The 20,887-nt window shown below is 41.0% G+C and overlaps 1 protein-coding gene across 1 annotated transcript in view; it reads left to right on the plus strand.

The window, feature by feature from the left end:
• The window catches only part of LOC109912114 (fibrillin-2-like), a 152,909-nt gene that overhangs the window by 115,318 nt on the left and 16,704 nt on the right, over positions 1–20,887 (plus strand). Inside the window, exons 44-49 of the mRNA XM_048595128.1 lie at positions 558–689; positions 2,889–3,014; positions 15,004–15,210; positions 15,533–15,658; positions 17,636–17,758; positions 18,319–18,435. Of these exons, the coding sequence (XP_048451085.1) occupies positions 558–689; positions 2,889–3,014; positions 15,004–15,210; positions 15,533–15,658; positions 17,636–17,758; positions 18,319–18,435 (831 nt within the window). The remainder of the gene's footprint in view (positions 1–557; positions 690–2,888; positions 3,015–15,003; positions 15,211–15,532; positions 15,659–17,635; positions 17,759–18,318; positions 18,436–20,887) is intronic.

Consider the following 20,887-nt stretch of genomic DNA (forward strand, 5'->3'; position numbering starts at 1 on the left):
GATCTGCCCAGTGAAGCCGTTGAAGTTACCTCGCTGAATGTTTTCAAGGCAAGGCTAGATAAATTTTTGAACAGTAAAGGAATTAAGGGTTATGGTGAGTGGGCGGGTAAGTGGGGCTGAGTCTCAAAAAGATCAGCCATGATCTTATTAAATGGCGGGGCAGGCTCGAGGGGCCAGATGGCCTACTCCTGCTCCTAGTTCTTATGTTCTTATGTTCTAATGCTCCACTTTGCGCTCTCATTATTTCCTTGAATCATGGCAGTTTCTAACCATTCATATTATCCGCACATCAATAGCTCATGTGAGATTGCAGTCTTAATAGCATGTGACCCAAGAGAAATGAAACAACATTATCGCACTGTGTTATCTGAGTCTTTCTGTTTTTAACTTTGAATATCTTCTGCAGGTAGCAGTACCAGACAATAAAAGTGATGCTAACCTAGTACTGTGCAATTCTTTTTTCCACCTTATTTTCTGTCTTTTAATTACATTTTGTTTTAAAGCATATTTATTTTGTTTTGTGTCAACCTATTTTCCACCACCTTCCTTCATCACAGACCTTGATGAATGTGCTCAGGAGCTCCAAGACTGTGAATCCCGAGGCATGATGTGTAAAAACCTGATTGGTACTTTTATGTGTATCTGCCCACCTGGAATGGTACGCAGACCTGACGGAGATGGTTGTATGGGTAAGACATGATTGACTGACTACAAAGGCATGAAATCTGGGTTAAATTACATCATTTGGTGAATCAATCCAGTGAAGTTTTCTGAAGACTGACACTGAATAAAGTTCATTAGAAAAGGCAATGAATAACCCTGTGATACAAACTGTTCTATTAAAGAGAAAAATATTCATTTCATTGAACGCTCAAAAATATGCCAGCTTTCACGGTGTTAGGGAGGGAAAATAAAAGCTTTAATTTCACTTATCTGATCTGTGCATTTCCTGTAGCCACACTACAGGAGAAAAGAAGTCCCAGACTGAAATAGCAATGAGCATTTAAATAGTGTACAAATGGCACAGGAGTGACACTAATATGTCTTCCATGTCATTATCCGATGATTTCACTGAAACGTTACAGGAGAGAAAGGCCACCCATGGGATCTGAGCTGTCCTCAGACTGAAGGATCTGTAAAGACGAAACCAGCAACTTTTTATTTACCGCAGATAAGTACTGGTTTTCTCCACCCTTCGCTCCAGCACAGCCACACAACAGTCAGTAGGGCCAATTGGCTGATACTCCTTAAAAGAAAGCAGAGCTGGAATTTGTTCTGGCTGTAAGAGCACTGTGCAGCAATGTGCACGTTTCTTGTGTTGACCTGGAGCCAGTGCTGATCTTGGGCATGAGTCCCAATCTAAGTTGGTTCATGTGTTTAAAATACTTCTACGCAGAAATATAGCCAAATTCAACTGAAATCAAGCCATTTTTTTTGTGAAAAGTGCACCTGCCTTATCTTAGAGCCATAAAGAATAGGGAGAGGGATGGAATAGAAGAAAATGTGACATGAATATCTTCAGATCAGCATCTTATGAAGATAAATAGTGTTTGTAAGTTCTAGGCAGCCAGCAATATTACACGTATTAGGCCTGCTTCAAGCTGGTGTCAAGCACTTGGATTAGCACATAACATTTTGTGACATTCAAGGCTATGGGCCTAGGGCAGGAAAATGGAGCCAGTGTTGGTAGTTGTGTACTTTTAGCAGTACAGGCTTGATTGGCCGAAGGACCTTTTCTCTACTGTGTGTTTCTGTGATTCTATGATGTTCTGGAAAATGTTTATTGATCGCGTATGTGACTCATGGCCATTGAAATGCTGGCACTGATTTCATTTGGTCCATGGGTCATGGGAACAATGTGGTCCTCATCCTGTGTGCCTGTTTTCAGGCACATTGACCCTGATTTTAACTCTTCTAGCCTTGTGGAAACCAATGCAGGGTTAGATACAGTGAAGACCCTTATCTGTTGTGATCCCTATGCCTTCCCACCATGTCCTGATTACAGTCACAGTTTTGTGCCAGAGAGTGACATTTCATCAGAAAGGAAATGAGGTCCTTCCTTAAAAAAAAGTTTAGACAGCAAAAGTAGATCTGCAGTGTGAGCTGGACAGTGGCAAAATCCTCTCCGTTGAGCCAAATCTGCTGGGATCCAGAAGAACAAAAGTCGCTAAGTTTGGCTGCCCCCAAACCCAGCTTTTCTAATTCCTTTGTAAGACTTCCCCTCATCTTAACCGAGGCCTGGGGTCTGTTTCTTTGCGCAAGATCAAACAACAGCTCTAACTCTAGTCCAATGAGACTTGGGGAAAATTGATCGCCTGTCTGTAAAGATCAGCAGATGCACTACATCTCTGAACTCCGCAGATTCTCCATCTGTTTCAGAGTTTACACACTCTATACCCCTCCCAATTTAAAAATGGTCCATTGTACCATTGGTTGACAACATTCCAAATGTGACAGATGCACAATGTTTATTTGTCTCAAATTCTTCTAAAGTATACAAACTTGACATTAGTGGTTGAAATCAAACCACGCATTTTTAGAAGCATAAATACTGATATATTCATGTGGAATTCTTTTCTTTGCTATCTCAATGCTGTTTCTAGCCTCTGTACTTTGAATATGTTATTGAATTTGCTATGACAAAATAAATAGCATATGGGGATTCAGTTAAAATTTGCTAACCACTTTAATAATACTGCACAGTATGATTCCGCCTCATTTGTGTCAAAGAAGTCTCAAAATTGTTACAGCTATGGAGAAGCTGAATAGTGACACCAAAAATAACTTATGCCAACATATTTTGTAGAGAAGATGAAAGAATCAAAATAGCTTGGTTCTAAATTTGATCACTTTTTTTTTAAAAATGCCCTGAATCTTTCCAATTTTAGATGACAATGAGTGCTGGAGCAAGCCAGGCATCTGTGAAAATGGGCGCTGTATAAACATTGTTGGCAGCTACAGATGTGACTGTGGTGAAGGATTCCGAGCAACTCCTTCAGGCACTGAGTGCATTGGTAAGTCCAATTTACATGGAAGTTTCAGTGTCCCAATTCCATTGAGCTGTAGACTGATCCACGTATTACATTTTAAGAGGAACAAATCCCTCCAAAACTACCAGTCAAATTGGGAGTCATATTCTGCACATAGCAAAAGAGATGGTTTACCAATATAAAAACGATTTATTCGCTATTATTGGAACCATAACCCATGATGGATTTGACTACTGATAATCAAGAGACCAAGATAAATATCTTTTCCACAGAGTGTGGCATAGCTTGAGGTACATTAAGTCACAAACTGATGGTCCCTGTTCCTGTTGCGCCTTACACGATTGGCCTTGTTTGATGTGAGCACAGGGCAAAGCGAAACATTTAACAGAAACACAGACTTAAAGTCCAAATGAAGAGAGAAAAAGTAGGATGCCAGCTTAGAGAACAGCAGGTTTTAGAAAAGTGAGCAGTGAGGTCTCAATGATAAAGTCAAAAGAGAAGTTGAGACAGACTTTAGGCAAACAATGCAGTAACTTGAGTTGAAGAAGGTTCGGGGATATTTGTGTATGATGAGAGCAACAAAAATATTAGAAATTAAAGAACAATAGGTAAGAGAAGGAATGGGGGAGAGAATCTTACAAATTATTTTGAAGAACAAAGTATGCTACAAACATATCAATAATAACATGCATTTATTTAGTGCCTTTGAATACCATAAATCACGCCAAGATATTATAGAGTCATAGTCGTAGGGTCACACAGCATGGAAACAGACCCTTCAGTCCAACTAGTCCATGCTGACCATGTTCCCAAACTAAACCAGTCCCATTTGACCCATATCCCTCCAAACCTTTCCTATTCATGTACTTATCCAAATACTTTTAAATATTGTAACTGTACCTTTATCCATCACTTCCTCCGACAGCTTATTCCACACATAACATCTAAGGTCTGAGCAAAGAAAACAAGCATACTAAACACCTTCTTGACCACCCTGTCTACCTACAATGCAAATTTCAATGTAATATGTACCTGAACCCCTAGGTCTCTCTGTTCTACAACACTATTCAGAGCCCTACCATTAATTGTATAAGTCCTGCCCTAGTTTGTTTTACCAAAATGCAAGACCTCACATTTATCCAATTAAACTCCATCTGTCACTCCTTAGTCCATTGACCCAATTGATCAAGATCTGTTTGCAATCTTAGATAACCTTCTTCACAGTCCACTATACCACCAATTTTGGTGTCATCCACAAACTTACTAACCCTGCCTCCTAATTTCTCATCCAAATGGTTTATATAAGTGACGATCAAAAGTGGATCCAGTACCGATTCCTGTGGAACACTGATGGTCACAGGTCTCCTGTCCGACAAACAACCCTGTACCACCACCCTCTGTCTCCTACCGTCAAGCCAATTTTGTATCCAATTAGCAAGCTCACCCTGAATCCCATGTGATCTAGCTTTACTAACTGGTCTACCATGTGGAACCTTGTCAGAGGCTTTAATAAAGTCCATGTAAGCAACGTCTACCGCTCTGTCCTCATCAAACTTTTTGGTAACTTCCTCAAAGAACTCAATCAAATTTGTGAGACACAATTTCCCATGCACAAAGCCATGCTGACTATCCCTAATCAGTCCTTGCCTCTCCAAATGCATGTAAATCCTATCTCTCAGAATTATTTCCAACAATTTACCCACCACCGATATCAAGTTCACAGGTTTATAGTTCCCAGGCTTTCCTAAATAAAAGCACAACATTAGCCACAACACTAGGATTAGGGCTGTAGCCTCAAAATAAGGGGGTGCAGATTTAGGACTGATTTGAGGAGGAACTTCTTCACCCAAAGGGTTGTGAATCTGTGGAATTCCCTGCTCAGTGAAGCGGGTGAAGCTACCTCGTTGAATGTTTTTAAGGCAAGGCTAGATAGATTTTTGAACAGTAAAGGAATGAAGGGTTATGGTGAGTGGGCGGGTAAGTGGAGCCGAGTCCATGACAAGATCAGCCATGATCTTATTGAATGATGGAGCAGGCTCGAGGGGCCGGATGGTCTACCCCTGCTCCTATTTCTTATGGTCTTATGTTCACCCCCCCAGTCCTCCGGCACATCACCTATGGTTACAGATGATACAAATATTTCCACTATGAGGCCCCACAATTTCTTCCCTAACTTCCCACAATGTCCTGGGATACACTTGATCAGAATATTCAAGACTGAGCAATGTGAGATATTTAGACAGATAACCAAAAGCTTGGTGAAAGAGGCAGGTTTTAGGAATCATCTTACCGAAGTAGGAAGATGTAAAGAGGCAGCTGAGGCAAATACAAAGTCTAGAGCGACTAGCTAAAGGCAAGGCTGCCAATGATGAAGAGACTAAAATTGGGACTGTACAAGAGGCCAGGACTGGAAAAGTGCAGAGTTGGTTACATAGATGAGGTGAGGGATTTGTGGAGGGATTTGCACTAGAGTTTTTAAATCATAGTATTGCCAGAATGGTAACCAATGTGGTTGGTGAACAATGGGGATAATCTGAATGGATTGCACATAAGTTCACATATGGGAACTGAGGTTTGGATGAATTCAAGTTTAGAGAGGGTTCAGGATGAAGGACCAATGAAGAGACCATTGGAACAGCCAGATCAAAGGTTAACAAATGCATTTCACTCCTGAGCAAACAAGCTTATTTGGGGCAAATAAAGTGATGTTAAGGTTAGACTGTTTCGATGAAGGAGCAGATATTAGTTCATAAACTCAGTCTCAGTCTAAAAGGAAACCACATTGCAACTAAAATAAACTAAAGAACTGCAGATGCTGGAAGTCGGAAACAAAAACAGAAATTGCTGGAGAGGTCAGTGGGTTTGGCAGCAACTGTGCAGAGGGAACATTTCAAGTCCAGTGACCATCGTTCAAAAGCAACTAGGTTTGTGACAGTACCTGAGCGTAAAAACACAGATTGGGAAATGAGGAACGTTTTACTGGAGATATGAAATGCAATTTGCTGGTGTGAGAATTGCTAAGCAAATCAACATGTGAATAGTTGTCAGGGGGAGAAAGAGAGTGAGGGGATGTGCATGATGTCATTCCGTAAAAGTACTCAAAGTTTCAATGATGGAGGTCCAGTGAACAGACATGGATATGGTGATGCGAAAAGAATGGTTGTGAATGAGGTGAGAGAGTTTTTCTTTGAAGACAGAAACTTAGAGAGGGCAGAAGGGCAATGTATTTGCAACAGAAAGGCCAACAGAAGCTGAGAATGAAATTTAAATAGTTTAGGATGTGAAGCCAATCAAAGTAAATCGCTGAGGGAAGCAAAAGGGAACTATATTTTATGGAGAAACTCATATTGGTGTCTAGAGGAAAGAATGTGAATAATGATGGTTTTGAAGGATTAGCAAAGAGTGTAAGGTGCTCAGAAGAGGGAAAAGTGTCAGAGGAACAGGAGACATGAAGATGTGACTGATGATAAGACCACAGTGTCACTAAATTAAAGGATAAAGAGCAAACAAAATGGGCACAGCGACAAAGAGGTAAATGAGCAGTTCCAGGTCATGCCTTTCAAAAGCGTAGTGATAGCAAGCAAAATAGAGTCTTTGGAGGAAGCCCCAAGAGACACAGAAGGCATCTTTGGAATTGTTAAAGGGCTATCCAGAGCTGCCACAGGGGCAGGAAGAGGGAGGCTGAGGAGCTGAAATTTTGTGATAAAGATCAGTGAGGGCTGAGTCAGCAGGATTGTAGAATAACTAAATCAAGAGATGAAAGGTGACAAACCCTGAAATGGAGAAAGACACACAGACACACTCACAGACAGACACCGACACACACAGACACACAGCTCACAGACACACACACAGACACAGAGACACACACACAACACATAGACACACACACAGACACTCACACAGACACACACACACATACACACACACACATACACACACACACACACAAGAAAATGTTAAAAAGGAGTAGATGTATTAGGCTTGCATCTGAGTCAGCAGTGAAAATATACAAGTAAGTGGGACAAAATGAATTCATTGTCATAGCTGGGATTAAGTAACGCAATTTAAAAGGAATCAGATTATAGTTTATTTTTACAGATGAGAAGTTTTAATCTTTCAAAAGCTGGCTGCACTTCTCCATAATAGTTATGGTTCTGTTAGAAGCTGCAATTTGGAAGTAATTGCATTTCCTTGTCAAGGTGCCAAAATGGCTGGGTTCCTCAATTCCATTTCCCTGGGATTAAGACCAATCCTCTGAAGGTAAACAGCACAAAGGGCACTTTGTAACTGATGGTAGAAAGAGCTCCCTGTCAATAAGGGTAATGTTAGTCTGGGAAGCTCACCTCTCCAGCACAGACGTCAATAGTAATAGGAATACACCAGTTTAAAATGAGTGATGCCTAATTTCTAATTTTCCTGATTGATCTATGTCTCTCTGCATGCTCTCATCATCTCCCACCCAGTACAAACACCACCCAACCATTCCCCTTCTACCAGCGATCATTTTCCTGACTTTATAACAGCACCAACAAACTTCTTTCCTCCTCACAAGCTGTCATTTTAGACCATTTGTTACTGATTAAAGGAGCTAGCAGCTCAGTGGGATGTGTCACCTAAAGGTCTGAGCTGAACTGTCATTCAGATTCAATACATGTAACTGAATATTCGATTGGAAACATTGTAGAAAAAAAGTGAAGGAGGATAAGCAGGGGGAAACATTGATAGTTGACCATCGAGAACTGTGTACCAAATTCACCAGGGACAATTTTCCAACTTTGTAGGGCAATCCGGTATATGCAACTGATGCTACATATGACTTCTTTATTCGTTCATGGGATGAGGGTGTTGCTGGCTAGGTAGCATTTATTGCCTATCGCTAATTACCCAGAGGGTTTTTTCGACAATGGATTCACAGCCATCATTAGATTCTTAATTCCAGATATTTATTGAATTCAAATTCCACCATGCGCCGTGGTGGGATTCAAACCCAGGTCTCCAGAAAGTTACCCTGGGTCACTTGATTAACAGTCCAGTGATAATATCACTAGGCCATCACCTCCCCCAGGCTCTCTGCATGCATAATGTAAGGGTTTACTTTAATACTCCAAAAAACCCTTATTCTCACTTCATACAGAATTTCTTTGTTTTAATTCATTAATGGGACAAGAGCGTCGCTGGCTAGGCAGTATTATTGCCCATCCCTAATTCAGTGTCAACCACATTGCTGTGGGTCTAGAGTCACATGTAGGCCAGACTAAGTAAGGATGGCAGTTTCCCTTCCCTAAAGGACATTAGTGAAGCAGGTGGGTTTTCCCAACAATCGACAATGGATTCATGGTAATCATTAGATTCTTAATGCCAGAATTATATTTTATTGAATTCAGATTCCACCAACTGCCTCAGCAGGATTTGAACCTGGATCCCCAGAACATTATCTGAGTCTCTGGATTAACAGTCCAGTGATAATACCACTAGGCCATCGCCTCCCCTTCATGTTACCATCACTGTCTAGTCAATGATTCCAAACTTATTTTTAACCAAAAAGGTCAACTTTCTGAAAGTAAGTTGAGCAGCTCGGCCTGAACTGAATTTTCTTCTGATCAGACAATAAGGACAAATCGAGGAACAAAAACTAGTGTTTTAACCAGCCCTTTGTCAATGGGTTTGAAGGCAAGAAAGCTGTTAAAATGGTTCAGGAATGTATCAGGCCAATGCCTTCATTTTCATGCTTTAATTCCATTTGTTCAGTTGTGGGAAAGTTGGCAGATCCACCACACACTGGAAGACCATTTGAACTATTTGACCATGCATTACTGCCTGCCTCCACAAGCACATTACCTGAAATGGGAGAAATGGCGCCAGTCTCCTGGTGGCCTCAGGAGATTGTGTGAGCATTGTCTAATCTCCTTGGATAAACATTCCACCATATCTTGCTGGAAATACAACGTTATAATATTATGGCAAGGGCAATAGAACATCTGAGATCTTGGTGAATAACAAAACCAGAAGTACAAGTAAGCGATAAGGGATAGTTGCCATGAGGTCTTATGGTTAGAACTTAGAAACAAGAAGTGGATGGTCACTCTGTTGGGACTGTATTATAGGCCCCTAAATAGCGAGCAGCTAGAAGAGTGAATGTGTAGATACCTGTAGGAATAATAGAGTAGTACTGGTTGGAGATCTTAATTTCCCCTGTACTGACTGGGCCACCCAGAGTGTAAAAAACCCCAAACAGGGTAAACTTTATCAAATATGCCCAAGAAAGTTTCCTAAATCAACAAGTAGAGGGCCCTACTCAGGTGGGTGCAACACTGGACCTCCTCTTAGGAAACGAGGTCAGGCAAGTGACTGAAGTATCAGTCAGTGAGCACATTGGATCCAGTGACCATAACTCTCTTAGTTATAACATAGTTACGGAAAAAGATAGGTCAGGTCCACAGGTTAAGGTGCTAAACTGGAGCAGGGCCAATTTTAGGGACATTAGGCAGGATCTAGGAGCGGTCGATTGGGTGAGTCTGTTGAAGGAAAAGGAATGACTGGCACAAGGGAGGCATTTAAAAGTGAGATATCAAGAGTCCTGGGATAGTATGTCCCTGTTAGGTTGAAGGGAAAAGCTGGCAGCTTTAGGGATCCCTGGCTGACGAGGGATATTGAGGCACACTTAAGAGGGAAGTCAGAAGAGCAAAAAGAGGGTATGAGATGGATCCGGCAGATAAGGTTAAAGATAATCCCAAGACGTTCTGTAGCTCGGGTTGTAGACATGCTCGTTGGGCCGGTGGGTTTGGTTGTAGATGTTCCGTCACCCTGCTAGGTAACATCGTCCGTGCACCTCCAGTGAAGCGTTGATGTTCTATCCCACTTGTTATTTATATGCCTCGGTTTGCTGGGGTGGTTGGTATTACTTCCAGTTCTGTTTCTGCAAACTCCAGAGTAGCATATTTGGAAGAGCACACATACAGACCAGATATGCAATTACACTAGCAATCACCCCAATGCCTACAAACGGAGATGCATCAGGACACTATTTAAACGAGCCATAACACATCGCAGCAACCCAGAACTACGCAAAGCAGAACCGGAGCCCCTATACGGAGTCTTTAAAAGGAATGGATACCCGAAAGGCACAATCCATCATTACCTCCGAGACAGACCACAACAGGAAGACACAACACAACCAGACAGACTAATCACCCTACCGTACATCAAGGACATTTCAGAGATGGCCACAAGACTGCTCAGACCCCTAGGTATCAGAGTAACCCACAAACCAACAACCACCCTATGGCAGCTACTGACAAACGTAAAGGATTCTATACCCACAACCAATAAAACTAATGTAATATACAAAATACCATGCAAGGACTGTGAGAAACATTACATCGGCCAAGCTGGAAGAAAACTGACAATAAGGATACACGAACACCAACTAACCACCAAGAGACATGACCAGTTCTCACTGGTCTCAATACACATGGACAAAGAAGGACACTAATTCGACTGGGACAACACTTTCATAATAGCACAAGCCAAACAGAGACATGCCAGGGAATTCCTGGAGGCCTGGTATTCCAACCGGAACTCCATCAACAAACACATTGAATTAGACCCTGTGTACAAACCACTGAGAAACCGAATCGGAAGTAATACCAACCACCCCAGGAAACCGAGCCATATAAATAACAAGCGGGACTGAACAGCAACGCTTCACCAGAGGCGCACTGACGATGTTACCTAGCAGAGTGACAAAACGTCTGCAACCAAACACACCGGCTCGGCAAGCATGTCTACAACCTCATCCACAACCCAAGCTACAAACCTTCTCGAAAACTTTAGGTTCTATAACTATATTAAGAGTAAAAGGGTGTCTAGGGAGAGATAGGTCCCCTTAATGATCAGCATGGCCATCTATGTGTGGAGACACAGGAGATGGAGGAGATTTTTAATGAATATTTCTCCTCAGTGTTTACTGAGGAGAGAATCATGGATGCTAAGGAAATAAGGGAAACCAGCGGGGATGTTTTGTACCACATACATATTACCAGAGAGGAGGTGTTTTCAGCCTTAAAGCTCATTAAGGTAGATAAATCCCCTGGGCCTGATCAAGTCCATCCTTGGACATTGTGGGAGGCTAGGGAAGAAATTGCAGAGGCCCTTACAGAGATTTTGCTTCATCTTTAGTCTTTGGTGAAGTTCCAGAAGACTGGAGGGTGGCTAATGTTGTTCCATTGTTTAAGAAAGGGAGCAAAGACAAGCCAGGGAACTACAGGCCAGTGAGCCTGACATCAATGGTATGCAAGTTATTGGAGAGGATACTGAGGGACAGGATCAACTAACACTTGGATAGTCAAGGTCTGATTAGGGATAGTCAGCATGGATTTGTGCGCAGGGAGCCATGTCTGACAAATCTTTTAAGAGTTTTTCGAAGAGGTAACCGAGAGGATAGATGAGGGTGGGGCAGTGGATGTTGTCTATATGTACCTTAGTAAGGCCTTTGACAAGGTCCCGCATGGCAGGCTAGTTCATGAAGGTTAGGCCGCATGGGATCCAGGGAGAGCCAGCTAATTGGATTCAAAATTGGCTCGATGGCAGGAAGTAGAGAGTGATGGTTGAAGGTTGTTTCTCGGACTGGAGGCCTGAGACGAGTGGTGTGCCACAGGGGTTGGTGCTGGGACCTTTGTTATTTACAGAAATGATCTGAATGTATGAGACATGATTAGTAAGTTTGTGGATGATACAAAATTAGAAGGTATCGTTGATAGCAAGGAAGGTTATCAAAAATTACAGAGGGTCCTTGGTCGTTTGGGGAAGTGGGCTGAGGACTGGCAAATGCAATTCAATACAGATAAGTGTGAGATGTTGCACTTTGGAAAGTCAAACCAAGGTATGACTTGCACAGTAAATGGTAAGGTCCTGAGCAGTGTTGTGGAACAGAGGGACCTAGGAGTAAAAGTACATAGTTTGTTGAAAGCAGCGTCACAGGTAGACAGGGTGGTGAAGAAGGCATTTAGCATGCTGGCCTTCATCGGTCGAGGCATTGAGTTTAGGAGTTGGGATGTTATGTTACAGTTGTCTAAGTCATTGCTGAGGCCGCACTTGGAGTATTGTGTACAGTTTTAGTCACCTTGTTAAAGGAAAGACATAGTTAAACTGGAAGGTGTACAAAGAAGATTACAAGGATGTTGCCAGGACTAGTAGGCCTGAGTTATTGGAAGAGGTTGGCCAGGATAGGACTTTATTCCTTGAAACATAGGAGAATGAGGGGTGACCTTATTGAGTTATATAAAATCATGAGGGGCATAGATAGGATGAATGCATATGGTCTTTTTCCCAGGGATGGAGAATTGAAATTTAGAGGGCATAGGTTTAAGGTGAGAGGGTAAAGATTTAAGAAGGACCTGAGGGGCAACTTCTTCACGCAGAGAGTGGTGCGTATATGGAATGGGCTGCCAGAGAAAGTGGTTGAGACAGGTACAATAGCAACATTTAAAAAACATTTGGAAAGGTACATGGATGGGAAGGGTTTAGAGGGATATGGATCAAATGTGGGCAATTGGAACTAGCTGAGTAGGCATTATGGTCAGCATGGACCAGTTTGGGCCGAAGGGCCCGTTTCCGTGCTGTATTACTCTGTGACTCTATGAGTCTAAAACCAATATTGTATCTCCTTAATCCTGAAGAATTAAAGATGGAAAAAGAAGCTAGAAGTGAAGGATGCATTATATTCAAATCCAGACCAGAAAGAGAAGCAAAGAGAGGGGATATAAGATTAAATTCAGGGAAAAAAATCTAAGCAGAAGTGAGAAGATTTTTCAAATTTGGAAGTTTATAAAAATTGGAACAAAAAACTGGCCTAATGGTTACCATATTACTACTGCCAATTGTTGTAAAAACCATCTGGTTCTTTAATGTCCTTTCGGGAAGGTAACTGCCATCCTTTTCTGGTCTAGCCTGACTCCAGACCCACAGCATCCCAACCCTTAATTACTTTCTGAACAATAAGGGATGGGCAAGAAATACTAGGCTCGCCATTAACATCCACATTGTATGAATCGGTTGAAAAAAACTCTAAAAACAAAATTGCAAGATGTAAATTGTTCCCGTTCTAGGTGAAAGTTTTTGATACGTAATGCTGTCATGTTATTTTAAAGGTACTCACACTGTTAACTATCATGCATAACTGTCTGGAAAATTTAATGGAAAATTAATATGAAACTTAAGGGAGTTATTTTTTTAAATGGGAAAGCTAGGGGTGGGATGCTATTTGTGTGAATCAAATAGCTTAAATTGAACCAGCAAGTTCTGAAAATTCAAAACTCATAAGTGATCCTTCAATCAGTTGAAATTCCTGACCAGTTTGTTTGTGAATAGTGATGTTCATCTTAAGGTACTACAGATGCACCCAATTGTAGCCCAGAAAAAGATTCCTGATGTTCAGACAATATCGCACATATATTTTATTTTAAGCCTCAGCAGTCACAAATTCTCCTCTTGCTTCCTGAGAGGTCTGGAACTCTGTCTTGTTCCTCTCATGGAAGTGTGGTGTGCAGATGAGCCACAATCTGAAGTGGAGTTAGTATAGACAGGTCCCAGTTTACCATTGAGTCCCTCTGTCTCGTTGTTCTAGAATGGCATTGAGAATGCACTGCCTTTGAACAAAGGACACTTATAAATCATTTAGATGATGGATGATCCTTACCATAAATCCATTTACCAGCCTCTGTTCATATCCCTTCACACATTTATCTGATCAAAACTCTTAAAGTCCATCTTGAAAATTTCAGTTAACTCAATATCCACAAACCTTAAAGGGGCCTAACCCAAATTTACACTAATCTTTGTGTGAAAATGTACTTCTAAATGGTCTAGCTCTAAATTTAATATTAATATTCTTACTGGATTTACACACCAGAGGAATTAGTTATCTGTATTTATCATATTGAATTATCATTGTAAACTCTTCAATTAGATGTAGGGCAGCTAGAATACATGGTAACATCTTCCTTCGATACAAAAAACAGAAATTGCTGGAGAAATTCAGCAGGTCTGGCAGCATCTATGGGGAGTTGATGCTTCAGGTCCAATGATTCTTCTTCAGAACTTTGGTATCATTGGAACAGACACAGGATCCTGTGCCGTCACTTGCTGGGCTATCAGTTAAGGGGCTCTGTTGACAAATCAAAAATATTTTTAGCTTATTTTCGAATTTACATCCATGACATTATTCCTTCCTGCAGCACTTCCCATTGATAAATATATTAATGCAATAATATCTGAGGGATCGGGGTGCATCTTTACAGTTGGCTACCAGGTCAACAATGATATGGAGGTGTTGGTGTTCATCAGGTGAAGAAGCAGCGCTCCAAAAGCTTGCAATTTCAAACAAACCTGTTGGGCTATAACTTGGCGTCATGTGAATCCTGACCAGGTTAACAATGTGGCATAGTTCTGATGTGAAAAATCTAAACTGTGCCTCCAGAAAAGGCCAGCAGAACAATACTTTGACTGCAGGAGAAAACAAAGCAGTTGAAAAGCATATTGAAAGACCCTAGCAGAATCGGTAAGCAGAAACAATGGAAATTCGATGGCCTTGTTATTTGAATGTTCTGAATACAGGCTGTCCCTGGGTTACATACAGGTTCCATTCCCAAATCTGAGTCGCATGTTGGAACACAGTGCAGGACAATATAAAGTAACTGCTCATAGGTACAGGAAATTCTCTTATATCCAGCGAATCTTTTAAATTATACCTCTTAATGGGATAATGTTCGTAAGTGTGAGCTTTTGTAAGTTGATGTTTGGAAATCGGATATCTCCTGTATATTGCCTTCCAATCACCTTGACAACTTCTCTTCATGCTATATATCACACCTGTTTGCTTCAATAAGAGATCATTTTTGAGATGTTGTGGGGCAAAACTCAAAACTTCATCAGTTTTAAACTCTTTGTTTATTGGTGGTGGATTCTTACTCTGCAAGTTGAATCTTTTAATCACTGTTTTTTCCATCCACAGACAATCGTCAGGCCTTCTGCTTTGCAGAGGTTCTTCAAACTATGTGTCAAATGTCCTCCAGCAGCCGCAACCTGGTTACGAAGTCAGAGTGTTGCTGTGATGGTGGCCGTGGTTGGGGTAACCAGTGTGAACTCTGCCCACTCCCTGGCACTGCCCACTACAAAAAGATGTGTCCACATGGTCCAGGCTACACAACTGATGGACAAGGTTGAAAAAACAGTTCTTTGCATAATGTTATACTTTATATTGTATCTTAGGATCAAAGAGAGTTTTCAATTCATTTGTGTTGGATGTAGTGAACAGTATGAAAATTATGAATTTCAGCAAAATTATTTGCTGCAGTTTTGGTACATCTATCACGTGTTGAGTTGAATCGTAATTAGTAATTGCTAACCTTAATAAAAGGCTTTTGAAAATTGGATTTCAATGGGGGTCATTGAAAGAAAAAGGTAATTCCAATTTTGTATCATTCTGAACAGATGCAACAAATTGATTGTGGATCTATTTCTAACTGGGAATTTTGTTACAGACATTGATGAATGTAAGGTGATGCCTAACCTATGCCTGAATGGACAATGTATCAACACACTGGGTTCTTACCGCTGCCTGTGTAAGCTTGGTTATACCACAGACATTACAGGCACAGCGTGTATTGGTAAGAGATTGTTTAGCTCCTCTGTTGTTTTTTTATAGACATCTCTTGGAAGTGGATTAGTGACTTCTTGAAATTAAAGTCAGAATCTGTTCCTTATTATTTTAAATATCAACTTCTCTACTGGAAGTCAGATAAAAAGTCACCTGCAACAAAATCAAAAATAGTCTTAGCAGAATCCTGGGAGCAAGGCATCAGCCAGTCTTCCCAACATCAACTTGCATTTCTGCAGTTTTTTTAGTTGTAGAAAGATGGCTGAATGCTTTAAAGGACATGGGGTCAGCATGGTGGCTCAGTGGTTGGCAGGGACCTGGGTTCGATCCCAGCCTTGGGCGACTGTCTGTGTGGAGTTTGCACATTCTCCCCATGTCTGTGTGGGTTTCCTCTGGGTGCCCTGGTTTTCTTCCACAGTCCAAAGATGTGTCGGTTAGGTGGATTGGCCACACTAAATGGCCCATAGTGTCCAGGGATGTGCAGATTAGATGGGTTAGCCATTAGGAAATGCAAGGTTACAGAGATAGAGTAAGGGAGTGGGTCTGGGTGGGATGACCTTCAAGGGTTAGTATGAACTCTATGAGCCTATGACAAGGACAAATATAGATGGAAAGTTAGCAGGAGGGGAGAAATTAAAACAGAAAGATAAAGAAGATGTTATATGGTTGTAGGATGTTTTTAAAGTTAAAGGTAGAAGTACAATGTTTAGAGAGGGAGTTCCAGGTATAGGGCTGCATTGAACAAAAAAACCTTTAATGATGATAAAGCAATGACAGCAGGAACCAAGGAGTGAACCTATATCAGAGCAGTGGAGGTGCACCGCAGTAATGCCTTAAATACTATTACATCAGTTTGTGGACCACAACTATATGTTACACACCCAGCTCTAACCATTTTACAGAATATAAATTTTGTAGACAATACCTGACATTCTCCAACTTCATTATTTTAATACAAGTAATAACCTACTTAGGTTAATAATTTTTTTTCAGAACCTGTGTATTACTAAGGAAACAATTTTGATGAAGTTTTTTCATCATAGAACCCCCTTCGGTGTGGAAACCGGCAATTCAGCCCATTGGGTCCACACCAACCCTCCAAAGAGCATCCCACATAGACCCAACCCCCACCCTATCCCTTTAACCCTACATTTCCCATGGTCAGCCGAACTAGCCTGCACACCCCTGAACACTATGGGCAATTTAGCATGGCCAACCCACCCAGCCTGCACATCTTGGGACTGTGGGAGGAAACCAGAGTACTGGGCAGATACCCACACAGACCCAGGGAGAATGTGTAAACTCCAAACAGGCAGTCGCCTGAGGTTGGAATCAAACTGGGGTCCCTGGTACTATGAGGCAGCAGTGATATCTACTGAGCCACCATGCTGCTTTGTACTCATCAGGACCACTTTCACAAATATCAACTTCAAGGAAAACATACATTTTACTGTATGAGAGGACAATGCCGACAGTTTGGCAGTTGAATTCTGAATGATAGAACTCTGCCCTGGAGAATGCACCAATTAATGATGATTGGCAATTAACTGCCAACTTGGTTTACATTCCCTGCTTTAAAATTTAAACAAGCCAGATAGTTAACTGTCAACCATAATTAACTCATGCATTTTCCAGAACAAGACCTCTAATAATTAGAATCCATTTCCCAACCAATCAGCACTCTCCTTTTAACACAGTTGATTTTCACCTGAAATTAGTATAATTGCGAATTGCCCTGACGAATGCCAGACAGGAGGCTTTGACAAAATGTATCCTTTTTAAAAAAATAGTTAAATGCAATATCACTAGCACTAAAATTACACTGAATAGAAAATTCAGACTATGCTAATAAATTTTATCCAAGTAAAGACAATGCCATCAATGATCCCAGACTTGATATATCATTGTGTTTACAATAAATTCAAATCTATTAAGAATTGGATACAGGCTCCTAATTCTGCTGTTCTTTCTTTCATTACATAACTAGATCTGGATGAATGTGCTCAGGCTCCAAAACCATGCAACTTCATCTGTAAGAACACAGAAGGGAGCTATCACTGTTCATGTCCAAGAGGCTACATTCTGCAGGAGGATGGGAAAACGTGTAGAGGTCAGTGAAGGAAATTGTAAATGCAGATCTCTGCAATTGAGAAGTTAATGTACTGTAGTGGAGTGAGGTGACCAGAAAGAAGTAAAAAGCCAAAAAAGAACATTCAAAACTAATAAAGAGTAATGACTAGCTTGATGTAGAATTCTTAATATTTCAAGTAACTCCAGGGAAGGGCACTGTGAATGGTGAATTGTTAAATTTGTTTTTACAAGTAATAAGGTTTTAAGCTATCCTCACTGGAGCCATCTAATTCAACCCTGATTTTGCTGAGTTAAACTAAAACATAAGCCAATGACATCAGGAACACACTGGAAGTCCATGTGGTCTCGGACCTTGCTCGCATGAGATGACATCTTTGAAATATGTAACTGATACCTGGCTAAAGATCTCGTCCTGAAGATTTGCCCAAAGTTCAGACACTTTGGCGATTCAGTAGTCTGCAGCCACATGGATCCTTTCTCACCGATATAATTCATATTTAGCAGCTCATATTACCAATGCTTTTAAATAGCTTGGACTGTTTATCTACTTACTTGTTTCATTTACCTTCTAAATCACAGATCTTGATGAATGCTCTACAAAACAGCACAATTGTCAGTTCCTGTGTGTTAATACGATTGGGGGATTTACATGCAAGTGCCCACCTGGATTCACACAACATCACACTGCCTGCATTGGTAAGAGTGATCTACATACAGACAAAGGAAATCTTTACATTATTGTGCTTGGAAATTTGTAATTTTTTTGTTTATTATATATAATTTGATTTTTTTATTATCATGTACCTAATTACAGTGAAAAGTTTTGTTTTGCATGAAGTACAGGCAGATCACACCATACAAAGTGCATTAGGGCAACAGAACAAAGCGAGGAATACAATGTTACAGCTGCAGAGAAGGTGCACAAATAGCCAAATCAACATTAAATTTAAAATTTGAGAGGTCTAATAATTCAGAAGTCTAATCGCATGGGGTAAGAAGCTGTTCTTGAAACTGTTGGTACGTGTGTTTAAGCCTTCGTACTTTCTGCCTGATGGAATAGGTTGGAAGAGTTTATGGCTGGGGTGGGAGGGGTCTTTGAATATGTTGCTTGCCTTTCCGAGGCAGCGAGAAGTGTAGATGGAGTCTGTAGATGGAAGGTTATCTTGCATGATGGACTGGGCTGTGTTCACAATCTTATGGTCCTGGGCAGAGCAGTTGCCATTGCAAGCCATGATGCTTTTGGATAGAATGCTGTCCTTGATTCATTTATAAAAATTGGTAAGAGACTTTATGGACATGTTGAATTTCCTTAACCTCCTGAAGAAGTTGGGGCATTGCTGCACTTTTGTATTGTGGTTGAAAGAATGATTTCTGTTATGCTGTGAATACAACAAGGATTTTTGAACTTCCAAATTATGTATTTCATGCGCAAATATTTTATGTTATTGTGGATTTGCCTGTAGGGAAAAAAAAATTGTGATATACCAATGAGAAAGACAAAACAAATTGAGAAAACTGCATCTCCAAAATCACGCTGTGACCTGACACTTCAAGCTGTTGTAGACTTGCTTACCGAGCCGGTGTGTTTAGTTGCAGACGTTTCGTCACTCTGCTAGGTAACATTGTCAGTGTGCCTCCGGTGAAGTGTTGGTGTCCTGTCCTGCTTGTTATTTATACACCTCGGTTTGCTGGGTGGTTGGTATTAATGACAATGGCAAAATAAAATAAGCAATGGCAAATGAGATTAATTGGAGTAAAAACAAAATGAATAATTGATGAGCAGCGGCATAAATAAAAGGGTTAGTGGTAAATTGGCATTTTCAACTTTCTATGCTGTAACAGTTCATTAGTCACAAGGATCAGTAACCTCAAAGCCTCAACTATTTTCAATCTATGTTCATGATTTACACAAAGAGACTAAGAGTGATCGATTCAGGTTTGCTGTTGGTCCAAAGCTAGGTGGAAATGTAAACTATGAAGAGGACACAGAGGCTAAGAGATTTGGACAGGTTAGGTGAGTTGTTCATGGAGTGTAAGGTTCTGCACTGCAGTAGTAAGAATGGAAAGGCAGAATGATTTTTACAAGGCACTAGGCCTTTAAGCTTTAATATTCAAAGATACTTGAGTGTGCTTATATAAGGAACACAGAAAGTTAACATGCAGGCACAGAAGCAATTAGGAAGGCAAATGACACATTGACCTTTATCCCAAGAGGACTGGATTAGAAAAATAAGCATGTCATGCTGTTGAATAAGGATGTACAAGGCTTTGTTAAAACCACACCCAGAGTACTGTGTGCATTTTTGGTTTAAGGTTTTCCAATACTCCTCCTCCTCCTTCAGGCAGCAGAATAGCTAAGGTACCCTGGATTGGTTCCTCAGATTAAAGGGTTTCCTCTGATGACATGCTGACTAACTTGGACCTTTATTCTCTTTAGATTTTTAAAAGTAAGGGGGAGCTCGTTGAGGAATTAAAATGTCAACTCCTGTTTCAATTTTACTTTCCCATTCAATCTCTGATTCAATTCATGCTATTTCATCTTTAGGCTGTTGTTAACCACCATTCCCCCAGTCTAGCATTCCTTTCACTCTACAGGACTCTCCAACTTTGACCAGTTGGCACAAGCGTAAGAGATATGTGATCTATTAACATTCACAGCTGAGTGTCAGTTTAATATGATCTACTTCCTCTCTCGACAACTGTGTGTGACTGTCCTGTTCCTATCACTCTGCCTCAATGTTATGTTCGATCACTTTGAGCCTGGGTTCACCCTTCCATGTTTCCTGGATTCTCCAGTGCCAATCTCCTGCTTTCCTTTCTCTATCTCCTAGCCACTGCAACAAAAACAGTCAATATTTGCAGGTATCACTATGACAATCTGTTAGTTGTCTTTGCTGCAGCAGGCATCCTGTGTTTGTTATATATAAACAGGACAGACATAGCTGATGTTGGTGCTGTGGAAAGCCTCCTCCTCTCAGCCCTCGTCCTCTTCTCTCCTCCCAGTTAGCACACAGCACACTCAGGGTGAAACCAGAGATACCAGTTTTAGATTTGCATTGTTAAATTTAACCACTCCCAATGCTGCCCACACTCTGGGAAGAAACCCCTCCCATCGCTGCTCACGCTCCGGGGAGGAACCCCTCCCATC

The sequence above is a fragment of the Rhincodon typus genome, chromosome 3, assembly GCF_021869965.1.
Source record: "Rhincodon typus isolate 14 chromosome 3, sRhiTyp1.1, whole genome shotgun sequence".
NCBI lineage: Eukaryota > Metazoa > Chordata > Chondrichthyes > Orectolobiformes > Rhincodontidae > Rhincodon > Rhincodon typus.